This window comes from Coenobita brevimanus, chromosome 98 (genome assembly GCF_032717465.1).
Source record: "Coenobita brevimanus isolate Jiangsu-jjx chromosome 98, ASM3271746v2, whole genome shotgun sequence".
Classification (NCBI taxonomy): domain Eukaryota; kingdom Metazoa; phylum Arthropoda; class Malacostraca; order Decapoda; family Coenobitidae; genus Coenobita; species Coenobita brevimanus.
Genome location: NC_137051.1, coordinates 29,949,827 through 29,969,287, shown reverse-complemented (window position 1 = coordinate 29,969,287; position 19,461 = coordinate 29,949,827). Strand labels below are relative to the sequence as shown.

The following is a 19,461-nucleotide window of genomic DNA, read 5'->3' as shown; positions in this document are numbered from 1 at the left end:
TGACAGTGATATACAGTGATGCGACAGTGAAGTGCTTTACCAATAATTGTATAAGGGATAATGTAGTAATAAGGGATATTTTGCCTAGAAAACAATGTAAATATTGACCAGTATAATAAGTGATATGGTAATAAGAAAATCTGCGGCACTGCTGTGATTCTGTGATGCGACAGTGACGTGCTTTACCAATAATTGTACAATATAGTAATAAGAGATATTTTACCTAGAAAATTATGTAAATATGGCCAGTACAGAAGTGATATGGTAATAAGAAAATCTGCGGCACTACTGTGATTCTGTGATGCGACAGTCATGCAATATAGTAATAAGTGCAGTGTAAATATAATGTATTTTGCCCAGATTATATGTAAAATAGTAATAGAAGTTAGAAATAATGAAAACATCGCCGCTAACCAAACGTCAGTGAGCGTGTGATGCGGCAGTGACGTGCGGGCAATTACAGTGCCTTTTACCTACCTCAGTGAACAAAGAGTGGGTGTTTATGGTATGTGCAGTGTTCATATATGTTTATAGTATTATTATCAGAGAGTAGTTGGCATTTGGTACTAGTGTGTGGGGCGAAAAATAGTGATTTTACATCGCTCACTTCTAACGGCACTGCCCGTCCAGTGAAAGTCCACAAAGTCATGAAACCTACATCACTGCAAAGCTGAAGGTTAGTACTTAATAATGGTACCTAATTTTTTGCTCTAGCTTTATTCTGTGCAGAGTTATAAAGGTTTAAAGGTTTGTTTACATTTTGGTGGAATGCCCGCGGTTAAAGGGTTAAGAGAGTGCATAATTGTGTTGCCTTGCATTGCACTATCCCACCTGGCCACGGTAAAAGCACACAACAATCCCCGGACCTCTTTTAGAGGTCCACACCTAATATCTGTGAAAGAGAATGAATGAAGACATGGTATGGGTAAATGCAGACATTCACCACGTTAGCTAACACCAAAGTATATCAATGCAACAGAAATCAAAATAGGAGTAAAGGACTCAATTGCGGGCAAGTTCAAGACTGATCGTTTGGTATATGGATAGATAGGTGAGTAGATGGCTGGATGGATATCTATGTGTACAGACAGATAGACGGATATCAAAGTAGACAGGTGGCTCTGTAGGAAATAATGGCCCGATAGATGGGTAAATTCATTCAAAGTTCAGACACACTGATAGGTAGACAGTTCAGACAGAACGGTTGCTACATAGATTGAAAGACGAACTGGTTGATAGGCAAGTCGATAAACTTGGTTGCTAGCTAGCTAGTTAAGCTATCAGTCTGTCTGTCTACCTACCAATCTATGACTCTCTCTCTCTCTCTCTCTCTCTCTCTATGAATCAGTCTATTTATATGTCTGTTTTTATATAAAAGAATCTCACTTTATCAACACACACACACACACACACACACACACATATATATATATATATATATATATATATATAATACTGGTATACAGAGAGAGAGAGAGAGAGAGAGAGAGAGAGAGAGGGAGAGAGAGAGAAGGGAGAAATATGGCAGAGGTCTGGCAGGAAGGAGAGCACACACGCACACACAAACAAAAGAACGAACGAACGCACGCACAAGGTGAGGTTTAGCGTCCTGCACCTCTCCCTGACAGATGTCACCTAACGGTAAAAAGGAGGATTAAGGAACTGTCGTATAATTTAGACAGTTCTTTAATTTACTTTTACATCTCTTCCAGATTTAATTGACGTGTGTGTAACAGAGTAACTAATTTTGCAGAAACATTGCTTTGTCCAACCCTCTGATTTGATAATCCACATTTCAGCAAAGCTTTCTGTATGCCATTCATTTCCATTTTTCTTTGTAACACGTGTATCAAGACACGGTGACGAAGTACTTAATCCAACGATAGAGCATAAGAACATAAGAAGAGAGGATAACTGCAGTAGGCCGGTTGGCCCATGCTAGGCAGCTCCTAGAAGAGTAACTGAACTACTAGAATGAGATAAGGACAGCAAATAAGAAGGCTCTCCCCCGCCCTCCAAACCCTCCAGCTGAAGGTTCTCGGTATCGCCTGTTAGATGTGGAAAAGAGGAGAAAGATGGCGTTCTTTCTGCTCAGTGGACACATATTTATATATCGTTTCCCTATTTCTTTCCGGCATACCTCATTGAGGGTAATGTCCGATCAGCGAAGTTAAGCAACGTTAGGTCTCGTTAGTACTTCTATGGGTAACCACATGGGAAGACCAGATGGTGCTGGCATTGAGTTTTCTTTTTTCCTCTGTCCCAAACTAAGATCCATGCAGCGAGAGCAACAGGAGGGCGTACATCCGGGCAGTGTCCATCCTGCTGCGAGAGCATCTCATCTGCTGTGCTGAGGGTATCGCCTCCAAAACTCGTTAAGGCAAATCCCACCAATCCAAGCTATTTCTGCCTTCAAATGCATGACTAGCAAGGGTGAATGATGCATCTACATAAAACACCTTCACGTCGGTGAGGCATCACACACAGTGCAACTGCATTTGAATGCCTGAATGTTAGATAGAAACCTTCCAGATGAACAGGTTATCCCTTGACTTTGTCGCTGTCACGGCCGTTTTCTCTAAATGCCAAGCTCCACCCAACACCCTCCCCTGGACAAGCGATGCACCACCCGACACAACCACACACCAACCGAAAGAGATAGGCAGGACGCTACCTTGCCCTCATCGCTATCCTATCCTGTGGCGTTTGGATGATGATTGATGATGATGATGATGATGATTATTGTAGCTGTTGTTGTGGCTGTGGCAGTAGTACCATCATCAGATGAAAATACTAAATATAATAAGAATAAATTTCGTTAAGACTAACAATCACGAAGAAACTAATAAAAATTCTAATTCCCATAACATTAAGAAACGTAATAATAATAATAATAATAATAATATAATAATAATCTATCTATCTATCTATTGCCATACACAATAATCCCGTAATGGGTGGCCATTTGACACTGAGTTAGTTGTTTTACAGGGAGGGGCACCAGCCCTCCACCAACCCACTTGTTGACACGTAGGGAGCACGTATGGTTTGGTTATATGGTTACCACCCAGCGTTGTAAATGGTTTCTTGGCTTACAGGAAACCATTTGGCTTGTCACTCAGTGTAAAGCCACCTGTAAAGGAAAGAAAAGGAATAAGAAGTGACAGGAAAGATAAGAGAAATAGAAAGAGAGGAGGGCAGGCACAGAAAAAGAATGATAAAAGCTAAGAAAGTAGGGAGCACTACATCAAGTGAGTGGATGATGGTCGCCACCACCTACCACAATAAATAATAATAATAGTAATAATAATAATAAAAGTAACCAGAAGAGGAGGAGTATTTATGATTACTCTTAATGTTACTGCTTACCGCGTCATTAATATTAACTATTGTTTTCATTATTATCAGAAGTGCTCTTATAATGGGGTGTTAAATCCACCATAGTCGTCACCACACGGATAATACATCACCATATCCTCTGTCATTCATACAACTTTGTCCAGTTCTTCCATGACTGGGGAAAGGCCATCATCTATAATATGTTTTCATTCATCCACCCACCGCCCAGGCAGTTTAGAGGCTTATATTATTTACGTGCAGTTGGCAGTGGGAACCGAGACTAGTGGGAATATGAATCGACCTTCACTGATTTAAATAGCTTATTACATGCAAGCAAACTTAAAATACAGGCACAGACACATACCAGCATACAACACATACCACATTATATACACAAAGAAAGATACATACATGCACGCATACATACAGAAAGACAAACACATTCATTCGTACACACACACACACACACACAGATGATGCTGGGCAATGCCTAAGTATTCTCTCTTATGAAACGGATGTGGCTCCTAAAGGAGCCGATGGAGGCAAAGAAGAATTTATTGGAGGCGTTTACTTCTTCTCCGTCTTCTTGGGGAGCAGCACAGCCTGGATGTTAGGCAGGACACCTCCCTGGGCGATGGTGACGCCAGAGAGGAGCTTGTTCAGCTCTTCGTCATTACGAATGGCCAGCTGCAGGTGACGGGGAATGATACGGGTCTTCTTGTTGTCACGGGCTGCGTTGCCAGCCAGTTCAAGCACTTCAGCTGCAAGGTACTCCATCACTGCAGCTAAGTAGACGGGAGCACCAGCACCCACACGCTCGGCGTAATTGCCTTTGCGAAGGAGACGGTGAATCCTGCCCACGGGGAACTGGAGCCCAGCCCTGCTAGATCGGGACTTTGACTTTCCCTTCACCTTGCCACCCTTGCCACGTCCTGACATTGTGTTGTTGGAGTAGGGCCTTCACGAGGAGACTAATGCACCGCCGCACCGCAACCTTCGCTTAAATACCCCTCTTCCTAATCGGGCCCCATCCCATCCACGAATGGGAGCAGAGTAGAAGCGGGGCTGCGATCTGGCAGCTCCATTATATAAGGATTTCAGCACCAGGTGCCCGCCATCTCCACTCAGTCACTCGCTCGCTCCCGCACCGTGCACATACCGACTGACTAGGCGCCGCCATGCCACCCAAGACCTCCGGAAAGGCCGCTAAGAAGGCTGGCAAGGCCCAGAAAGCCATTGCCAAGGGAGACAAGAAGAAGAAGCGTAGAAGGAAGGAAAGCTACAGCATCTACATCTACAAAGTGCTGAAGCAGGTCCACCCTGACACCGGCGTTTCCTCCAAGGCTATGTCTATCATGAATTCTTTCGTGAATGACATCTTCGAACGCATTGCTGCTGAAGCTTCACGACTGGCACACTACAACAAGCGTTCAACCATCACCAGCCGGGAAATCCAGACGGCCGTCAGGCTGCTCCTCCCTGGCGAGCTGGCCAAGCACGCCGTGTCAGAAGGCACCAAGGCTGTCACCAAATACACCTCCTCAAAATAGAGAGGTTGCCCTTTGGCCATTCCAGCATTTCCGGCTCCAATCGGAGCCACATGATTATCAATAAAAGGGACAAGGCATAGACTTACAAATTTTCCTATCAAGAACTCTGGTTTATCGATTTTATTAAGGGTTTTCGTCAAATTTCCCTTTCATTTCTTTCTTATTTTAGGAAACGGTGGTTTGAGATCGGGACGTAGGCAGAAATGAAAGTTTCAACTAGGGTTGAGGGTTACAATAAGAGAGAGAGAGAGAGAGAGAGTCAAAAATAAAGGAGTACATAGGAGGTGAGGGCTTGCCATTCATCTGGAGAGCCATCAACAACGTAGCAACAAACATACTCAACGTATATAAATACATGCACACGTGCATGACACTTTATCATACATATACCCTAAGTACCGTATATACTGTATATGTACGTACAGTACATACAAAAACACATGTGCACCAATGCACTCATACATACATATTGTGTACACAGAAACCTACATATGTACATATAAACTGTTATCTTCATAGACACATATAAAAGCCCTCATAGATCCATACACACAGACATACATGCTCACAAATACACACACATACATACATATACACACAAACATATTTTCATATTAAACACACACACACACACACACACAAATACCAGAAGACCCACCGACATGTCGTAAAAATACCCCGGCTAATACCAATACACCAATCCTATATGAGGCGGGCCTAGCATGTATTCAATATGGACGGTGGGTGTTACGCCAAAGTGGGGATATGTAGGAGTGTATGGTATGTATGAGGACTACTGGGCCTTGGGGGCAGGCTGTGAAGCCTATGCCTAGAGTCGGTTACATAAAAAAAAAAATAATAATAATACATGCGCCATTTGATGGGTTCAGGCGTGTTCACCTTTGTTTGTTTAGGATTTCCGGTGCGCTCGTGGCAAATGTCAAACCTTTATGACGGGTAGAGAGTATCTGCTAATCCTCTTTGCGACAGTTAATCCGCACCTGTCCAGACACCAGTGAATATCCAGTGAGAAAGCCTTTCTCATTGTCCTTAGGTGTGTACGGTTATGAGGGCGTGAGTGAATCGATAAGGAAGTAAATTAAATACGTAAATAACCAAAAGAAAATTGACGAAGAAATCAATAAAAGAAATAAACAGATAGGTATTGGATCATTAAAAAAAAAAAAAAAAAAAAAATCAGTAAATCAATGAATGAAAAAGGATGAATGAATGCATGTATATATGTACACATGATTTTATGTCTGTGTGTGCACACACGTATGTGCGTGAGCATGTTTCTCTTCAGAGAAGCAAGAGCTGATATAAGGGAACCTAAACTGAGGGCCTGTCATCATCATCTCTCTTTGAAGAAAGGTTTTGGCCCTGAAAAGGGCCGAGGTTTCCTGCAGTCGAGGTGAGGGGCCTCTCGTCTTAGGCACGCTCACCACGGATGCGGCGGGCCAGCTGGATGTCCTTAGGCATGATTGTGACACGCTTGGCGTGAATGGCACACAGGTTGGTGTCCTCAAAGAGACCGACCAGGTAGGCCTCAGACGCCTCCTGGAGAGCCATGACGGCAGAGGACTGGAAGCGCAAGTCTGTCTTGAAGTCCTGGGCAATCTCACGGACGAGACGCTGGAATGGCAGCTTCCTGATGAGCAGCTCAGTGCTCTTCTGGTAGCGACGGATCTCACGCAGGGCCACGGTGCCAGGCCTGTAACGATGGGGCTTCTTGACGCCGCCGGTGGCAGGGGCGGACTTGCGAGCAGCCTTGGTGGCCAGCTGTTTGCGAGGGGCCTTGCCTCCAGTGGACTTACGTGCAGTCTGCTTGGTACGAGCCATGGCGCGAGAGTGAGTGTTGGCGCGCCTCGCCTGGCAGCGGCTTTTGTGTGCACTGTCGCGGGGGCTGGTGGCGTGTGAGTGGTGGGGGTGTGATGTAGATGGCAGTGAATTACTTTTCAAGCTTTTTCGATGGTATTTCCGGTTTACTTGCTAAATTTGGTGAGCCCTGTCGCGTGACCTACGTACAACGTCTCTTTGGGTTTGGCCTCTTGGGAGCTGAGGTGGGACTTAGGCCTGAAATAAAGGTTAGATGAATAAGGTTCGTACGTGCACGACCGACAGTGCGTTATATAAGGGGTGGTTGGCGTGCGGTGTCGTCATTATTGCTAGTGTTGGGAGCAGAGCGGAGCATCACCACTAAGTCAGAGCAGCAGACATGACGGGTCGAGGCAAAGGCGGCAAGGGTCTGGGCAAGGGAGGCGCCAAGCGGCATCGCAAGGTGCTTCGTGACAACATCCAGGGCATCACGAAGCCTGCCATCCGTCGTCTTGCTCGTCGTGGCGGCGTGAAGCGTATCTCTGGCCTGATCTACGAGGAGACCCGCGGTGTTCTGAAGGTGTTCCTCGAGAATGTTATTCGCGACGCTGTCACCTACACTGAGCACGCCAAGCGGAAGACCGTGACCGCGATGGACGTTGTGTACGCCCTGAAGAGGCAAGGGCGCACCCTGTACGGCTTTGGCGGTTAAGAGAGTGCATAATTGTGTTGCCTTGCATTGCACTATCCCACCTGGCCACGGTAAAAGCACACAACAATCCCCGGACCTCTTTTAGAGGTCCACACCTAATATCTGTGAAAGAGAATGAATGAAGACATGGTATGGGTAAATGCAGACATTCACCACGTTAGCTAACACCAAAGTATATCAATGCAACAGAAATCAAAATAGGAGTAAAGGACTCAATTGCGGGCAAGTTCAAGACTGATCGTTTGGTATATGGATAGGTAGGTGAGTAAATGGCTGGATGAATATCTATGTGTACAGACAGATAGACGGATATCAAAGTAGACAGGTGGCTCTGTAGGAAATAATGGCCCGATAGATGGGTAAATTCATTGAAAGTTCAAACACTGATAGGTAGACAGTTCAGACAGAACGGTTGCTACATAGATTGAAAGACGAACTGGTTGATAGGCAAGTCGATAAACTTGGTTGCTAGCTAGCTAGTTAAGCTATCAGTCTGTCTGTCTACCTACCAATCTATGACTCTCTCTCTCTCTCTCTCTCTCTCTCTCTCTCTCTCCATGAATCAATTTATTTATATATCTGTTTTTATATCAAAGAATCTCACTTTATCAACAGACACACACACACACACACACACACACACACACACACATATATATATATATATATATATATATATATATATATATATGTATGTATATACACACATATTAATATAATACCGGTATACAGAGAGAGAGAGAGAGAGAGAGAGAGAGAGAGAGAGGAGAAATATGGCAGTGAGGTCTGGCAGGAAGGAGAGCACACACAAACAAAAGAACGAACGAACGCACGCACAAGGTGAGGTTTAGCGTCCTGCACCTCTCCCTGACAGATGTCACCTAACGGTAAAAAGGAGGATTAAGGAACTGTCGTATAATTTAGACAGTTCTTTATTTTACTTTTACATCTCTTCCAGATTTAATTGACGTGTGTGTAACAGAGTAACTAATTTTGCAGAAACATTGCTTTGTCCAACCCTCTGATTTGATAATCCACATTTCAGCAAAGCTTTCTGTATATCCTTTCATTTCCATTTTTCTTTGTAACACGTGTACCAAGACACGGTGACGAAGTACTTAATCCAACGAAAGGTTGGAAGGTTCTCGGTATCGCCTGTTAGATGTGGAAAAGAGGAGAAAGATGGCGTTCTTTCGGCTCAGTGGACACATATTTATATATCGTTTCCCTATTTCTTTCCGGCATACCTCATTGAGGGTAATGTCCGATCAGCGAAGTTAAGCAACGTTAGGTCTCGTTAGTACTTGTATGGGTAACCACATGGGAAGACCAGATGGTGCTGGCATTGAGTTTTCTTTTTTCCTCTGTCCCAAACTAAGATCCATGCAGCGAGAGCAACAGGAGGGCGTACATCCGGGCAGTGTCCATCCTGCTGCGAGAGCATCTCATCTGCTGTGCTGAGGGTATCGCCTCCAAAACTCGTTAAGGCAAATCCCACCAATCCAAGCTATTTCTGCCTTCAAATGCATGACTAGCAAGGATGAATGATGCATCTACATAAAACACCGTCACGTCGGTGAGGCATCACACACAGTGCAACTGCATTTGAATGCCTGAATGTTAGATAGAAACCTTCCAGATGAACAGGTTATCCCTTGACTTTGTCGCTGTCACGGCCGTTTTCTCTAAATGCCAAGCTCCACCCAACACCCTCCCCTGGACAAGCGATGCACCACCCGACACAACCACACACCAACCGAAAGAGATAGGCAGGACGCTACCTTGCCCTCATCGCTATCCTATCCTGTGGCGTTTGGATGATGATTGATGATGATGATGATGATGATTATTGTAGCTGTTGTTGTGGCTGTGGCAGTAGTACCATCATCAGATGAAAATACTAAATATAATAAGAATAAATTTCGTTAAGACTAACAATGACGAAGAAACTAATAAAAATTCTAATTCCCATAACATTAACAAACGTAATAATAATAATAATATAATAATAATCTATCTATCTATCTATTGCCATACACAATAATCCCGTAATGGGTGGCCATTTGACACTGAGTTAGTTGTTTTACAGGGAGGGGCACCAGCCCTCCACCAACCCACTTGTTGACACGTAGGGAGCACGTATGGTTTGGTTATATGGTTACCACCCAGCGTTGTAAATGGTTTCTTGGCTTACAGGAAACCATTTGGCTTGTCACTCAGTGTAAAGCCACCTGTAAAGGAAAGAAAAGGAATAAGAAGTGACAGGAAAGATAAGAGAAATAGAAAGAGAGGAGGGCAGGCACAGAAAAAGAATGATAAAAGCTAAGAAAGTAGGGAGCACTACATCAAGTGAGTGGATGATGGTCGCCACCACCTACCACAATAAATAATAATAATAGTAATAATAATAATAAAAGTAACCAGAAGAGGAGGAGTATTTATGATTACTCTTAATGTTACTGCTTACCGCGTCATTAATATTAACTATTGTTTTCATTATTATCAGAAGTGCTCTTATAATGGGGTGTTAAATCCACCATAGTCGTCACCACACGGATAATACATCACCATATCCTCTGTCATTCATACAACTTTGTCCAGTTCTTCCATGACTGGGGAAAGGCCATCATCTACAATATGTTTTCATTCATCCACCCACCGCCCAGGCAGTTTAGAGGCTTATATTATTTACGTGCAGTTGGCAGTGGGAACCGAGACTAGTGGGAATATGAATCGACCTTCACTGATTTAAATAGCTTATTACATGCAAGCAAACTTAAAATACAGGCACAGACACATACCAGCATACAACACATACCACATTATATACACAAAGAAAGATACATACATGCACGCATACATACAGAAAGACAAACACATTCATTCGTACACACACACACACACAGATGATGCTGGGCAATGCCTAAGTATTCTCTCTTATGAAACTGATGTGGCTCCTAAAGGAGCCGATGGAGGCAAAGAAGAATTTATTGGAGGCGTTTACTTCTTCTCCGTCTTCTTGGGGAGCAGCACAGCCTGGATGTTAGGCAGGACACCTCCCTGGGCGATGGTGACGCCAGAGAGGAGCTTGTTCAGCTCTTCGTCATTACGAATGGCCAGCTGCAGGTGACGGGGAATGATACGGGACTTCTTGTTGTCACGGGCTGCGTTGCCAGCCAGTTCAAGCACTTCAGCTGCAAGGTACTCCATCACTGCAGCTAAGTAGACGGGAGCACCAGCACCCACACGCTCGGCGTAATTGCCTTTGCGAAGGAGACGGTGAATCCTGCCCACGGGGAACTGGAGCCCAGCCCTGCTAGATCGGGACTTTGACTTTCCCTTCACCTTGCCACCCTTGCCACGTCCTGACATTGTGTTGTTGGAGTAGGGCCTTCACGAGGAGACTAATGCACCGCCGCACCGCAACCTTCGCTTAAATACCCCTCTTCCTAATCGGGCCCCATCCCATCCACGAATGGGAGCAGAGTAGAAGCGGGGCTGCGATCTGGCAGCTCCATTATATAAGGATTTCAGCACCAATTCACGCCGATGCTGAACATCCTAGCCGAGGATCACTCCTCATCCTTGTTCTCTAGCTGAGACACCCAAATTCCCAAGATAGACTTTGGTCCATTTAGGCTCGCCCAGTAGAGTCTCTGGTGTGGTACGACGCCGAACCCCGAGGCCAGTGGCACGAGGGGGCCCCGTTAGGGGGTGGTTATAGGAAGCACCAGAGCGGGTTTTACCTAGTAGAGTTAGGTATCTTAGGTACTCCTTCGACCGAGCAAGTGGTCACTCCCTTTAGAGGGGGGGGAGATAGGTTAAAGCCTAAGATAGTAGGTAGGACGGACCATAGAAGGCCTACTAGAGACCTTCATTACTTTCCCTAAATGCACTCCAACGACTGAAAATGGGCAGAGTTAAAATTAAGCACAAATCCCCCCAGGAAACCCCAACTAAACTCAAACTCCTGGAATTAGTAGCTCCATTTAACATTAAGATAAATGGACTGCAAGCATCCAAGGAGTACATCATTGTTACCACGGCCACGGAAGACGACACTGAACAACTACTAGCAACAGGACCCACGAAATCGCTTCAGGATAATGGATTCACCCCTATATTACCCCCAGAAATGAAAGCAAACAGAAGCATAATTTGCTCAAGGGTTGACGACATTATCTACTGTCACACAGAAGATGACATACAACATGAACTCTCAACACACAACATCTGGGCAAAAGTTACCAAAATTACCAAATTTGGAAAAAGAAATAACCTCAAAATAGAATTTGAGGAAGCCAAAATGGCACAAAAAGCACTGGAGGGGCTAAAACTATTCCACCTGTGTATAAGCAAGCATCAAATAGAAAAAGAAGAGTTCATAAACATTGACATCTGCATGAAATGCTATGCTTTAGACAACCACACATCTAATAACTGCCCCAAGCCCTCTGACTACACCATTTGCTCAGAGTGCTCATCCACTGAGCACTCGTGGAAGGACTGCAAAGCAACCATAAAAAAATGCCTTAACTGCCAAGGTGGTCACCGCACGACTGCCATGAGATGCCCAAAAAGAAAAGAAATCATCAAAAACAACATCAACCTGAAAAAATCCACCTCCTCTACCGTCCGCCCTGGAACGAGTTTCGCACAAGCTGCAATTCAACCAAACACCCTCAGCCACTCAATACCCCCCAACAACACAGCAGTCACAGATAAATTTTCTGATTACATGGTGCTTATCATAAATGCCCACATGAATGAACTTGCTGTCCCTGGGAGCTTCAACTCTACTCTTGAAGAGAGCTGCTCACTAAATGGCCTCCCCATCCTGAAGCTGCCCCCCAACCCCCCTTCAGACAAAATAATCCAAGCCATACTCCCACCAGCAACTAAAAACCTGCTCTCTCCTCCCACAAATAATATCATGAAGCCATCAAAACCCAATCAAACAAGCCTCACCTCCACTGAAGTACCTGAAGGCACAACAGCAACCTCCATCCCCCCTCCCACACCTGAAGCACGCCCTGAAGTAACTGAAAAGGAAACTGAAACCACCACCACACCAACAGCTGACGATAACACCGAACCCTCTGATGAGGATAACGAGGAAGATGACCTAGATTCCCACCTTGAAGTAGAAGTGGCAGTTCTCCCCTCAATTTGGAGACCCAACAAAGAATTCAAATCACGTGAACTAATCAAAGCAGTCAAAGAGAAAAAAGCAATGGTAAAAAAGCACAACACAACAATGAACCAAGATGCAGCAATGAACGAAATAAGAATCATCACTGAGAAATATGAAAACTTCCAACCTCTTATCAGACTTACAAACACTACAGAGGAAAGACACCTATTAGAAGGTCAAGACCAACATGCCCTAACATCCCAAACCGCCCACACTAGACCCAAAAGACACTAAAATGAAAATTCTCCAACACAATGTACTCAACTGGCCCGGAAGGAGGATCGGCCTTATTAACACATACAGAAATATAGACCCAGACATCATACTGATTAACAGCCATGGCACCACTACACAAACCCCCCTACATATCCCAGGTTACTCAACCCACAAAAGGAATTACCTCAACCGCCCCATGGACGGAACTGCAATAGCAGTTAAAAATAACATCCAATTCAAAATACTTGACAATTTCATTTCCGACATGATTGCCACCGAAATCCACACACACACAGGAAAAATTATCATTGCAACAGCATACCTCCCCCCCAGCCGACCTTACTTACCAACCCCAGATTTCGTCAACCTCTTCAGAAGGAATACCCCTGTGTATTTCATTGGAGACCTCAATGCCAAACACCACCTCCTAGGAAACAGAAATTCAAACACCGTAGGAATGCAACTATCAAGACTAATCACTGACACAACACTAAGATTCATAGGCCCCCACTTCCCCACATATTACGCACACAACTCCACCACCACCCCTGACATTGCCTTATGCAATCCCGCAGCATACCATAACATTCTTTTCACCCCAGGACCTCTCACTACCAGTGACCACACACCTATTATTGCTTCCATCTCTACTGCCCCAGTCTACGTTCCCAGCCCACCCAGACCCAACTTCTCCATGGCTAACTGGGAGAACTTCAAACTAGACTTAAACAGATCCTTCACCGACTTTCCTAACCTAGAAAATGGAACCCTGGAAGATATTGATCAATCCATTGAACACTGGTACTCCACCATTCAATCCGCCATCAATAACAACATCCCCACAACCACACACAGAACAATTACACATCCCAGACACAACAGAGACACACAAATCCTGATTAACCAATACAACGCCCTCAGAAATCACTCCCAATTACATGGCTGGACTCGTGCACATTTCAGACACTATAAAACACTCCAGGCCCAACTTCATTCTTCTCTCCTTTCTGAACACAACACACACTGGTCCAACACCATTACAGACATTGCTAACACATACAGAGACCCCCCCACCTTCTGGAGAAAAATTAAACACCTTACATGCTACCCTGATCCTGACCCACACTATATATTGGACCCTCGTGGCAACAGACAATACACCCCTAGAGAAAAAGAAACCGCACACAGGAATCACTGGGAAACAATTTTCCAAGAAAATGGCATTAATCCAAACAACCAAATGCACGAAAACAACATTAGAACATTTCTAAATGACAACATCAATAGGATCATCCCATTTCACACAGCAGACCCCTCTAGACTAGACTCTGATACTATCTTCACCTCCCCCATCATGGACGATGAAATCTCTTCCATCATCAAAAAAATGAAAAAGACCTGCCCTGGGGAAAGTGGCTTCAACAAAACCATCCTAGCTAACCTCCCTAACACGGCCATAAAACCGCTAGTACAAATATTTAATGCATCCATCTCCGCAGGTTACTTCCCGGACCGGTTCAAGGAAGCCACTATAAAATTAATTCCGAAAAAAAACAAAAACACCCATCTAGTGGAAAATTATAGACCAATTTCGCTACTAGAAGTTCCTGGCAAAATTCTAGAGAGACTTATCAACAAAAGACTCCAACTACATCTTGAAAGCAACAACCTTTACAATACAAACCAATACGGTTTCAGATTCTCTAGAGGCACCACCCATGCTATTGCTCTTGCAACAGAGCAAATAGCTATCAACAAATCAAACAAAGGACAATGCCATGTAGTCTTTAGAGACATTACTAAGGCCTTCGACAAAGTATGGCACTTAGGCCTTAAATTCAAAATTCTTAACCTCAACCTCCCCACCATCACTGAAAAACTTCTGTGTGACTTCTTAGATGACAGAAGAGCAAAAATAAAGATAAAAAACTACACAGGCGCAAGCTTTATCTTGGGCTGTGGTGTACCCCAGGGTAGTGTGCTATCCCCAACCCTCTTCACAATCTTCACCCACGACACCCCTCCTGCTCTACACGGCATTAACATCAGCTTTGCCGATGACATAACCCAGATCATTCATTACCCTGGTCCCTCCAGAAACATCATGAACCACAAAACAAAACTCGACGTCGAAAGAATAAACTCCTACGAGTCAAAATGGAATATCAAAACTAATATAAACAAATTTTCGATAATTCAACTCTCCAACACACGAAAAGAACCATTAATTATCAATGACGAAATCGTAGAGTTCATGGAAGAAGGAAAAATGCTTGGATTCAAGATCAATTCCAAAGGCTACCTTGGAAGCATTAAAGACCGAATACAAAAGGCAACAGGAGCCCTATGCAGGCTCTACAAATTTAGAAACATGCCCATCAAAATAAAAACACACCTGGTAAAAGCCTTGGTCCTCCCCATATTAGAATATCCTCCCATCCCCACACATGCCTTCAGCAACACTCAACTTAAGAAACTCCAGATAATACAAAACAAAGCACTCAGATTCGCCACGAACCAACACTATCCCTACACATTAAACACTGAACAAATTCACGACATCACCAAAACTAAAGCCTTAAACATCAGGCTATACTTACAAGCAAGAAAGATATGGCAAAAAATTGAAGAACAAAACCCAGATTTATTCAACAACCTTAAAAACACCATCGACGAGGGAAACCTATCCATTCATAAATGGTTCCCAAGCAGCTTAAAAACCATTACAACCATCCCCAATCCCATCTACTAAGAATTCACACCACGATCCTCCTACCGTAATAACTCCACAACATCAAACTAGCTAGCTAGTTAGCCAGTAACAAGAAACAACAATGATAACACAATAATAACGACAACAGTAATACCCAACAGTATTACTCAAACAACTAATCAACCAAATAAATAAATAAATAACAACAAGAAACAACAATGATAACATAATAATAATGACAACAGTAATACCCAACAGTATTACTCAAACAACTAATCAACCAAATAAATAAATAAATAACAAGAAACAACAATGACAACATAATAATAACGACAACAGTAATACCCAACAGTATTACTCAAAAAAAAAAAAAAAAAAAAAAAACAAGCAAGGTGGCCAGCCCACCATCTCTCCACTCCTCCTTCCTTCTTTTTTCCCTCTAACCCCTTCCCCTTCTCCCACTTCCTTCACCCACCTTCCTTTAAAAAAAAAAAAAAAAAAAAAAAAAAAAAAGCCCGCCATCTCCACTCAGTCACTCGCTCGCTCCCGCACCGTGCACATACCGACTGACTAGGCGCCGCCATGCCACCCAAGACCTCCGGAAAGGCCGCTAAGAAGGCTGGCAAGGCCCAGAAAGCCATTGCCAAGGGAGACAAGAAGAAGAAGCGTAGAAGGAAGGAAAGCTACAGCATCTACATCTACAAAGTGCTGAAGCAGGTCCACCCTGACACCGGCGTTTCCTCCAAGGCTATGTCTATCATGAATTCTTTCGTGAATGACATCTTCGAACGCATTGCTGCTGAAGCTTCACGACTGGCACACTACAACAAGCGTTCAACCATCACCAGCCGGGAAATCCAGACGGCCGTCAGGCTGCTCCTCCCTGGCGAGCTGGCCAAGCACGCCGTGTCAGAAGGCACCAAGGCTGTCACCAAATACACCTCCTCAAAATAGAGAGGTTGCCCTTTGGCCATTCCAGCATTTCCGGCTCCAATCGGAGCCACATGATTATCAATAAAAGGGACAAGGCATAGACTTACAAATTTTCCTATCAAGAACTCTGGTTTATCGATTTTATTAAGGGTTTTCGTCAAATTTCCCTTTCATTTCTTTCTTATTTTAGGAAACGGTGGTTTGAGATCGGGACGTAGGCAGAAATGAAAGTTTCAACTAGGGTTGAGGGTTACAATAAGAGAGAGAGAGAGAGAGAGAGTCAAAAATAAAGGAGTACATAGGAGGTGAGGGCTTGCCATTCATCTGGAGAGCCATCAACAACGTAGCAACAAACATACTCAACGTATATAAATACATGCACACGTGCATGACACTTTATCATACATATACCCTAAGTACCGTATATACTGTATATGTACGTACAGTACATACAAAAACACATGTGCACCAATGCACTCATACATACATATTGTGTACACAGAAACCTACATATGTACATATAAACTGTTATCTTCATAGACACATATAAAAGCCCTCATAGATCCATACACACAGACATACATGCTCACAAATACACACACATACATACATATACACACAAACATATTTTCATATTAAACACACACACTCACACACACACACACACACACACACACACACACACACACACACAAATACCAGAAGACCCACCGACATGTCGTAAAAATACCCCGGCTAATACCAATACACCAATCCTATATGAGGCGGGCCTAGCATGTATTCAATATGGACGGTGGGTGTTACGCCAAAGTGGGGATATGTAGGAGTGTATGGTATGTATGAGGACTACTGGGCCTTGGGGGCAGGCTGTGAAGCCTATGCCTAGAGTCGGTTACATAAAAAAAAAAAATAATAATAATACATGCGCCATTTGATGGGTTCAGGCGTGTTCACCTTTGTTTGTTTAGGATTTCCGGTGCGCTCGTGGCAAATGTCAAACCTTTATGACGGGTAGAGAGTATCTGCTAATCCTCTTTGCGACAGTTAATCCGCACCTGTCCAGACACCAGTGAATATCCAGTGAGAAAGCCTTTCTCATTGTCCTTAGGTGTGTACGGTTATGAGGGCGTGAGTGAATCGATAAGGAAGTAAATTAAATACGTAAATAACCAAAAGAAAATTGACGAAGAAATCAATAAAAGAAATAAACAGATAGGTATTGGATCATTAAAAAAAAAAAAAAAAAAAAAAAAAATCAGTAAATCAATGAATGAAAAAGGATGAATGAATGCATGTATATATGTACACATGATTTTATGTCTGTGTGTGCACACACGTATGTGCGTGAGCATGTTTCTCTTCAGAGAAGCAAGAGCTGATATAAGGGAACCTAAACTGAGGGCCTGTCATCATCATCTCTCTTTGAAGAAAGGTTTTGGCCCTGAAAAGGGCCGAGGTTTCCTGCAGTCGAGGTGAGGGGCCTCTCGTCTTAGGCACGCTCACCACGGATGCGGCGGGCCAGCTGGATGTCCTTAGGCATGATTGTGACACGCTTGGCGTGAATGGCACACAGGTTGGTGTCCTCAAAGAGACCGACCAGGTAGGCCTCAGACGCCTCCTGGAGAGCCATGACGGCAGAGGACTGGAAGCGCAAGTCTGTCTTGAAGTCCTGGGCAATCTCACGGACGAGACGCTGGAATGGCAGCTTCCTGATGAGCAGCTCAGTGCTCTTCTGGTAGCGACGGATCTCACGCAGGGCCACGGTGCCAGGCCTGTAACGATGGGGCTTCTTGACGCCGCCGGTGGCAGGGGCGGACTTGCGAGCAGCCTTGGTGGCCAGCTGTTTGCGAGGGGCCTTGCCTCCAGTGGACTTACGTGCAGTCTGCTTGGTACGAGCCATGGCGCGAGAGTGAGTGTTGGCGCGCCTCGCCTGGCAGCGGCTTTTGTGTGCACTGTCGCGGGGGCTGGTGGCGTGTGAGTGGTGGGGGTGTGATGTAGATGGCAGTGAATTACTTTTCAAGCTTTTTCGATGGTATTTCCGGTTTACTTGCTAAATTTGGTGAGCCCTGTCGCGTGACCTACGTACAACGTCTCTTTGGGTTTGGCCTCTTGGGAGCTGAGGTGGGACTTAGGCCTGAAATAAAGGTTAGATGAATAAGGTTCGTACGTGCACGACCGACAGTGCGTTATATAAGGGGTGGTTGGCGTGCGGTGTCGTCATTATTGCTAGTGTTGGGAGCAGAGCGGAGCATCACCACTAAGTCAGAGCAGCAGACATGACGGGTCGAGGCAAAGGCGGCAAGGGTCTGGGCAAGGGAGGCGCCAAGCGGCATCGCAAGGTGCTTCGTGACAACATCCAGGGCATCACGAAGCCTGCCATCCGTCGTCTTGCTCGTCGTGGCGGCGTGAAGCGTATCTCTGGCCTGATCTACGAGGAGACCCGCGGTGTTCTGAAGGTGTTCCTCGAGAATGTTATTCGCGACGCTGTCACCTACACTGAGCACGCCAAGCGGAAGACCGTGACCGCGATGGACGTTGTGTACGCCCTGAAGAGGCAAGGGCGCACCCTGTACGGCTTTGGCGGTTAAGAGAGTGCATAATTGTGTTGCCTTGCATTGCACTATCCCACCTGGCCACGGTAAAAGCACACAACAATCCCCGGACCTCTTTTAGAGGTCCACACCTAATATCTGTGAAAGAGAATGAATGAAGACATGGTATGGGTAAATGCAGACATTCACCACGTTAGCTAACACCAAAGTATATCAATGCAACAGAAATCAAAATAGGAGTAAAGGACTCAATTGCGGGCAAGTTCAAGACTGATCGTTTGGTATATGGATAGGTAGGTGAGTAAATGGCTGGATGAATATCTATGTGTACAGACAGATAGACGGATATCAAAGTAGACAGGTGGCTCTGTAGGAAATAATGGCCCGATAGATGGGTAAATTCATTGAAAGTTCAGACACTGATAGGTAGACAG

The 19,461-nt window shown here is 44.6% G+C and overlaps 8 protein-coding genes across 8 annotated transcripts; 4 read left to right on the top strand and 4 right to left on the bottom strand.

Annotated features, from left to right (window-relative positions):
• Positions 1 to 3,906: 3,906 nt before the first annotated feature.
• On the bottom strand, positions 3,907 to 4,278 carry LOC145414089 (histone H2A). Its single transcript, XM_080283649.1, has one exon. The coding sequence runs from the start codon at positions 4,276 to 4,278 to the stop codon at positions 3,907 to 3,909; it is 372 nt and encodes a 123-aa protein (XP_080139775.1).
• Positions 4,279 to 4,497: 219 nt separating this feature from the next.
• LOC145414276 (histone H2B) lies at positions 4,498 to 4,889 on the top strand. Its single transcript, XM_080283878.1, has one exon. The coding sequence runs from the start codon at positions 4,518 to 4,520 to the stop codon at positions 4,887 to 4,889; it is 372 nt and encodes a 123-aa protein (XP_080140004.1). The 5' UTR covers positions 4,498 to 4,517.
• A 1,431-nt stretch (positions 4,890 to 6,320) lies between these two features.
• Positions 6,321 to 6,731, bottom strand: LOC145414085 (histone H3). Its single transcript, XM_080283646.1, has one exon. The coding sequence runs from the start codon at positions 6,729 to 6,731 to the stop codon at positions 6,321 to 6,323; it is 411 nt and encodes a 136-aa protein (XP_080139772.1).
• A 376-nt stretch (positions 6,732 to 7,107) lies between these two features.
• Positions 7,108 to 7,454, top strand: LOC145414090 (histone H4). The gene has a single exon (XM_080283650.1). The coding sequence runs from the start codon at positions 7,108 to 7,110 to the stop codon at positions 7,417 to 7,419; it is 312 nt and encodes a 103-aa protein (XP_080139776.1). The 3' UTR covers positions 7,420 to 7,454.
• Positions 7,455 to 10,419: 2,965 nt separating this feature from the next.
• On the bottom strand, positions 10,420 to 10,791 carry LOC145414137 (histone H2A-like). Its single transcript, XM_080283703.1, has one exon. The coding sequence runs from the start codon at positions 10,789 to 10,791 to the stop codon at positions 10,420 to 10,422; it is 372 nt and encodes a 123-aa protein (XP_080139829.1).
• A 5,313-nt stretch (positions 10,792 to 16,104) lies between these two features.
• On the top strand, positions 16,105 to 16,496 carry LOC145414247 (histone H2B). The gene has a single exon (XM_080283834.1). It carries the CDS (start codon positions 16,125 to 16,127, stop codon positions 16,494 to 16,496), a length of 372 nt encoding a protein of 123 aa, XP_080139960.1. The 5' UTR covers positions 16,105 to 16,124.
• A 1,468-nt stretch (positions 16,497 to 17,964) lies between these two features.
• On the bottom strand, positions 17,965 to 18,375 carry LOC145414084 (histone H3). Its single transcript, XM_080283645.1, has one exon. The coding sequence runs from the start codon at positions 18,373 to 18,375 to the stop codon at positions 17,965 to 17,967; it is 411 nt and encodes a 136-aa protein (XP_080139771.1).
• Positions 18,376 to 18,751: 376 nt separating this feature from the next.
• Positions 18,752 to 19,098, top strand: LOC145414092 (histone H4). The gene has a single exon (XM_080283652.1). The coding sequence runs from the start codon at positions 18,752 to 18,754 to the stop codon at positions 19,061 to 19,063; it is 312 nt and encodes a 103-aa protein (XP_080139778.1). The 3' UTR covers positions 19,064 to 19,098.
• Positions 19,099 to 19,461: the final 363 nt, after the last annotated feature.

Bases quoted from the DNA above. Each gene is read 5' to 3' on its own strand.
- LOC145414089 (XM_080283649.1), bottom strand. From the start codon at position 4,278: ATGTCAGGACGTGGCAAGGGTGGCAAGGTGAAGGGAAAGTCAAAGTCC.
- LOC145414276 (XM_080283878.1), top strand. From the start codon at position 4,518: ATGCCACCCAAGACCTCCGGAAAGGCCGCTAAGAAGGCTGGCAAGGCC.
- LOC145414085 (XM_080283646.1), bottom strand. From the start codon at position 6,731: ATGGCTCGTACCAAGCAGACTGCACGTAAGTCCACTGGAGGCAAGGCC.
- LOC145414090 (XM_080283650.1), top strand. From the start codon at position 7,108: ATGACGGGTCGAGGCAAAGGCGGCAAGGGTCTGGGCAAGGGAGGCGCC.
- LOC145414137 (XM_080283703.1), bottom strand. From the start codon at position 10,791: ATGTCAGGACGTGGCAAGGGTGGCAAGGTGAAGGGAAAGTCAAAGTCC.
- LOC145414247 (XM_080283834.1), top strand. From the start codon at position 16,125: ATGCCACCCAAGACCTCCGGAAAGGCCGCTAAGAAGGCTGGCAAGGCC.
- LOC145414084 (XM_080283645.1), bottom strand. From the start codon at position 18,375: ATGGCTCGTACCAAGCAGACTGCACGTAAGTCCACTGGAGGCAAGGCC.
- LOC145414092 (XM_080283652.1), top strand. From the start codon at position 18,752: ATGACGGGTCGAGGCAAAGGCGGCAAGGGTCTGGGCAAGGGAGGCGCC.